General features: G+C 35.3%; 1 protein-coding gene across 1 annotated transcript; it reads left to right on the top strand.

Moving 5' to 3' along the window:
* The first annotated feature begins 4,408 nt into the window (after positions 1–4,408).
* Positions 4,409–5,350, top strand: LOC114621703 (olfactory receptor 490). The gene has a single exon (XM_028768062.1). It carries the CDS (start codon positions 4,409–4,411, stop codon positions 5,348–5,350), a length of 942 nt encoding a protein of 313 aa, XP_028623895.1.
* Positions 5,351–6,318: the final 968 nt, after the last annotated feature.

Raw genomic sequence — 6,318 nt, 5'->3', positions numbered from 1 at the left:
TTTTTTGCCCTTTCTAAAGACTCCACCTGAGGCTAAGGTAAAGAGATTTAGATTAATTGTATTGACAAAAGAAGTCTCAAAAAAAAGCTAGTTTAGATTTTGTTCTGAAATTCACTCTTATGAGGAGCATTTTGACTTAGAAAGGAAAAAAATATGAAATGTATGGTTCAAAGGCTAAAGTATTACCAGGAAGTAGAATGGAGTTACATCTTGTGTTCAGGGATATTAAAAAGAATTAAAAGTAGGGTGACTTTTGGTCAAGATGCTACCCAGGTAAGCATAATGTCTATGTACTTACAGTTGCACTAGGGATAGTTATATCATGGTAGGTATTTTTATAACAAGGTTGGTTGTTGTTTTCATTTGGATGTAAGGAGATATGATTGTATGCCATATTGAGAAAGGATGGATTGTGATGGCTATTCTCAGTTGTCAACTTGACCATATCAGCAATGAACTACAATGGAGAACTTATAAACATCATGTAAAAGGTAAAGAAAGACTTAGGTTCAGGTGCGGTGGAACACTATTTTAATCCCACCATTCAGAAGACAAAGGCATGCAAACTTCAGAGTTCAAGGTCAGTCTACAGAGAAAGTTCCAGAAAATCAAATCTTAGACACTAGAAGAGTTGGAAAATAGAAAGCCAGTGATGATGTGTAATAGACCAAAAGTTCCAGCCTGAGCAATAGCAGAACTCAGCAGCTTCACCCAGGTGTCTCTGGCTTTAGAGTGAAGAGTAGAAGGGTTTACTAGAACAGTTGATGCTGGTGTGTTGGAGCTATGAAATGGTGATTAAGAAGAGACCAACATCATTGAGGTGAAATCTTCCAGAACATGGTTTTTTAAGTACAAAGGATCTATGTTCCAGAGACACCCAAGGTTGTGATTCTTGCTTCAGCTGGATTGGTAGTTTGTAAGAATCATCCAGGAAGTACTGAGTTTGAGGACATGAAGGTGTCATAGAGAACAGCTGAGGCTTGGCCTTGTGAGAAGCCAGGAGAGGCCATTGGTGAAGGTGCAGTCTCAGTTGCAGTTGACAGCCCATGGCTGAAGGGGTCATGCAAAGAAGTTGAGTCTTGGCAACAGGAATAGAGCCTATGAGAAGCTGTTGGTAAAGCTTAGTTGGAGTGGAAGACCCCAGCATATTGGAGATACCAGTACCATGGGATGATCACCAAGGACAGCAGCAACAGTGTAATATAGGCAATCAGACTCTGGAGTGCTACAATGGCAGAGCTGGAGATGTGACCTAAGTGCTTTTCAGGATCCCAGAAAATCATGTGTGGATATCAGATGCTGGAACAGGAAGCTGTAAAGTTGAAGTTGCCTTAGAGACCCCAAGATGAAAGAGATGCCAGAGCTGTAGGATATGAGAAAAGCTGCTAACAGAGGAAAAAAAAGCTGCTAACAGACAACAAATCTAGCCCAAGTGAAAAAGTTGTTTAACTCAACAAAACTGAAAAGAGATGGACATCAGACATGCAGATACAGAATTTAGAATTTTCCCAGTTAGTTTTTGGACCCATATTTCCTCACTATAATGTTTTGAAATAGTAATATATATCCTGTGCCATGATATGTTGGAAGTATGTGATCTGCTTTTTATTTTGATTTTATAAGTAATAGTTAAGAGATTGCAAAGAATTCAGAAGACACTTTTGACATTGGACTTTTAACATTGTTGGGACAGTTATAGACTATGGAGACTTTTCAAATTGATCTAAGTATATTTCGCATTATGCCATGGCTAGGCATGGCCCCCAAAACTCATGTGTCTGAGCAATTGTATAGGGACCAGGGAGTGGATTGTGTTGATTTGAATATGATTGGCCCATGGAAAGTGGCACTATTAAAACATACTTCCTTGTTGGAACAGGTGTGGCCTTGTTAGAGGAAATGTGTCCCTGTGTAGGTGGGCTTTGAGGACTCCCATGTTTATACTGAACTCATTGTGCAGTGAAAGCCTCCTCCTAGCTAGCTGTGGAAGGTAGTATGCTTCTGGCTGCCTTTAGATAAATATGTAGACTTCTCAGTAGCTCTTCCAGTACTAAGTATGCCAGCACAATACCATGCTTCATACCATGATAGTAATAAACTGAACCTCTGAATCATAAGTCATCCATAATTAAATGTTTGCCTGTATAATAGTTGCTTTGGTCAAGATGTCTCTTTAAAATAATATAACTCTAAGACAGAACTTAAGAAAATGTATTACATTACTCACTACAATACTTACATGAATGAAGATATTGAATGAAAGACAATGCTGTCTATTTAAAACTCACTATGAGGTAAAATAAAATATAAAATTAACCTAGAACCAACACTAACTATAATTCATTACCATGTATCACTAATAATTTATCAATTATAAGTGTACCAATTGTTACATTAAAAAATGTCAGTTTGAATACTGAAAAATTATATTCATAGGTAATGAATGACTCATTTTCATCTGAGATAATGGCCCCTGGGTATTGGGACTCACATTAGAATCCCAAGACTCTTCAGAGACTTAGTATCCATGGTTAACAATGCTTGTGGGAGACATCTAGGAAGTTATAAAACTATCTTATAATTATCTTGACTTTCTTAATTTAAAATGAATCCTTATTCCAAAAGGTAAGTGTACTACTGACTTCCCTCTACATTGAAGAATGTTTTGTTCTTTGAAAAATTTATATAGTATATTCATAAACTCAGTTGAGAAATCAGTCAGATGTAATCAAGAAAAATTAATTAAATCAACTATTTGCCATAGTCTGATTCCTATTAACAATTAGATTTCAAATATTTATTATTTACCCAACACTAAAAAAAACTTAGAAACCCATGTACTCTAATGGAATGTAAGCTCAGTGCTCAAGGAAAAAATGCTGGTAAATTCACTAGTTTTACATAAGGTAGTAGTTGTATGACAAATGTCTCATGAAAATAGAGACTCTTACCTGTTTACACACTCTAGCACCAAAAGCTCCAGGCATCATGGAAAAACACAAGAAAATAGGAATGGAATTCTCAAGACATGAGAGTCTGTTTGCTTCTAACAGGGTGAACACAGGTAAACATAACATTGCAGGTTGAATGTTTACCCCTTGGTCTCTATAGGCAGTCACATTATTTCATTCTCTAGTACATCAGCTAGAAAATGCCATATCAGGAAAGAATTTTGTGATTGTGTGAATAAGAACATACTAATATTACAGGAAATAATATTCACATATTTGCAAGTTATTAGAATGATAGTACAAAGGACTTGATAAAATCTTGATCTAATTAGTGTTAAAGTATTTAATAAGTTTATCATTGCTCCTCACATTTATAATTTAAGTATAAATTATTTATTATCTCTTTCCAGTTCTTTCAAGAAATCTTATTTCTTATAAAAATTGGCCTCAATGTAATCAGATTACTGGTAGTCTGGATGATCTATGTCCTTAAACAAGGACCCCTTTTGGTAACAAAATGTTTAACTGTTGCCTCTCCCAAATTAAGATATTCTTCTCAAAAATGTACATGAGTGGGTCTATGGCTCCCTCTACATATGTAGAAGAGGCCTGCCTTATCTGGCATTAATGGGAAGAGAGGCTTTTGATCCTATGGAGACTTTGTCCCAGCAAAGAGGAATGCTCGAGGGATGAGACCAGGATAGGGTGGGTGGATGGAGGCAAAGAGGAGTGGGAGGGGTTGGTGGGTTTGTGGAGGAGAGACCAGGAAGGGAGACACATTTGAATGTAAATAAATAAAATAGTCAATGAAAAAAAAGACATGCTTTTACCTATTTTGCCACTCGAAATTTATAGAGTACTAAGAGCAAATTAAATTCACTCTGCCTGGTGTTCATATTCTCATTCTAATGCTTCTTATGTAAAGTTAAGTTACTAAATATTTTCAAATCACACATTTTATAAACTATACAATTGAGTCAATAAGAGTACTAATATTATTATAGAAAATGCAATAAGCACCATATAATCTATTAAATCCAGTACAGGTAATTTAGAAAGAATTGTTGAAGGTCAGAAATTACTGAAGGCTTCATTATAAGTTTTACATTTGGAAAATTTAATTTTTATTTTATATATAACTTTTTGTGATTTTCATAAGTCTCACACTATCATAGTTAGTTTTAAATCTATAAGTATATTTTATTATATACAAAATGTAAATTAAAAGTAAATTATTTATAGACATTTCTAGGATTTAATTTTAAAATTTTTGATAGATTCTATACATTAAAATATACAGACACTAAGTATCCAATGTAACACCCTAATTACATGTTTTAAATGACATATTTATAATAACTTTAATCTGTGTTAATGAAAATGCAGCCACACATATATAAATCCCTCACTGTACTGTCTCCATCACAGCCTGGATCTAGCAGCAGCTACACTGTCCTATGGCTTTCTTGGATGGGAACCACACTGCAGTGACAGAGTTCATTTTATTGGGCTTAACAGATGACCCAGTCCTTAGAGTTGTCCTCTTCACCATCATCCTATGCATCTACCTGGTGACTGTGTCTGGGAACCTCAGCACCATCCTTCTCATCAGAGTCTCTTCCCAGCTCCATTACCCTATGTACTTTTTTCTCAGCCACTTGGCTTCTGTCGACATAGGCATTTCATCTTCTGTCACACCCAATATGCTTATCAACTTTCTGGTGGAGAGAAACACCATTTCTTACCTAGGATGTGGCATACAGCTCAGCTCAGCTGCTTTCTTTGGTGCAACTGAATGCTTTCTTCTGGCTGCCATGGCTTATGATCGCTTCGTGGCAATCTGCAACCCACTGCTTTATTCCACCAATATGTCCACACAAGTCTGCATCCAGTTGATTGTAGGATCTTATATTGGTGGGTTTCTTAATGCTTCCTCCTTTCTATTTTCCTTCTTTTCTCTTCTCTTCTGTGGACAAAATAGAATCAATGATTTTTTCTGTGATTTTGCTCCTTTAGCTGAGCTCTCCTGTTCTGATGTCAGTGTCTTTGTAGTTGCTATCTCATTTTCTGCTGGCTCAGTTACTATGATTACAGTGTTTGTCATAGCAATCTCCTATTCCTACATCCTCATCACCATCCTCAAGATGCACTCCACTGAGGGTCGACAGAAAGCCTTCTCCACCTGCACCTCCCACCTCACTGCAGTCACTTTATTTTATGGAACAGTTACATTCATCTATGTGATGCCTAAGTCCAGCTATTCAATGGACCAGAACAAAGTAATATCTGTGTTCTACATGGTGGTGGTTCCCATGTTGAATCCACTTATCTACAGCCTTAGGAATAATGAGATTAAGAGTGCCCTGAAAAGACATTTTGGTAGGAAAACATTCTCTTAGATATGTATTCAAATGCATTATGTTGTCACATGCTGCACAGTCATAATATTACATAGACATTGTATTAAATGGAAAATTGGCATTGATGGGGAATACACGTTATGATACAATTTAACCAGACTTTGAGTTTGGCAGTAATTGTACAGTCTGAGTATTCAAACATCGTATAGTAAAGCATATATTCATAATAAGTTGTTCCTAATAAATTTCATGTATAACCAAAATTTTTTACACAAAATAATATCACCAAAATTATTATCAGTTATATTCATATTTTAAAATAATTCACTGCTATGTAAATATTATTGACTGAATAATTTTTAAGTCTGTGTCCATTTTCAATAAAAGCTATCTTTAAGTATTTATAAGAACTACTGTTGGAATCAAGCATATCTACAAAGAAAATGACAAGGTGGAATAGGCCATAAAATTACTGGAGATATTTTTATTGCAGTATATCATCTGTTTAAATAGTACTTTCTATACCATAGACATTCGATCTATCCTCTAATACTCTATTGGAAGTTTGTAGGAACATTGGCTGTTTGTAGGAAGGGTGTGCCATATGGTAGAAATTAGATACTTCAGGATAATATGCTACCATAGGAAACATTTTTTTTAATTATGATAGTTGAATCCAAAGCATGGCAGTATCAATGTACTCTATTTCTAAGCCACAGTCTTGAAAACCTTTGAGAATCTTTGTTTTTATATGCAAACACCTATCATAATTTTATATTGTTCTCTCCAACTTATTTCCTTATGCTAAGGGACCTCATCATTTGATCAGTTCATTTCTTCAGGAACAAAAAATTATTTCCTTCTTCCCCTCTCTCTGTCTTGATATTTTATCAGAAAGTTTGTAGCTTTCAGACCCATGTTGATCCACTTATGTTCATTAACAACTGACCATTTTTCACAATAAATAATGCCAATAAGATGGGTAATTTAATATGTCAATTTAACTA

Source organism: Grammomys surdaster, unplaced genomic scaffold, assembly GCF_004785775.1.
Source record: "Grammomys surdaster isolate TR1022 unplaced genomic scaffold, NIH_TR_1.0 184, whole genome shotgun sequence".
Taxonomy (NCBI): Eukaryota; Metazoa; Chordata; class Mammalia; order Rodentia; family Muridae; genus Grammomys; species Grammomys surdaster.
The sequence above is the reverse complement of the archived record's forward strand: the minus strand, read 5'-3'. Positions and strand labels throughout refer to the sequence as shown.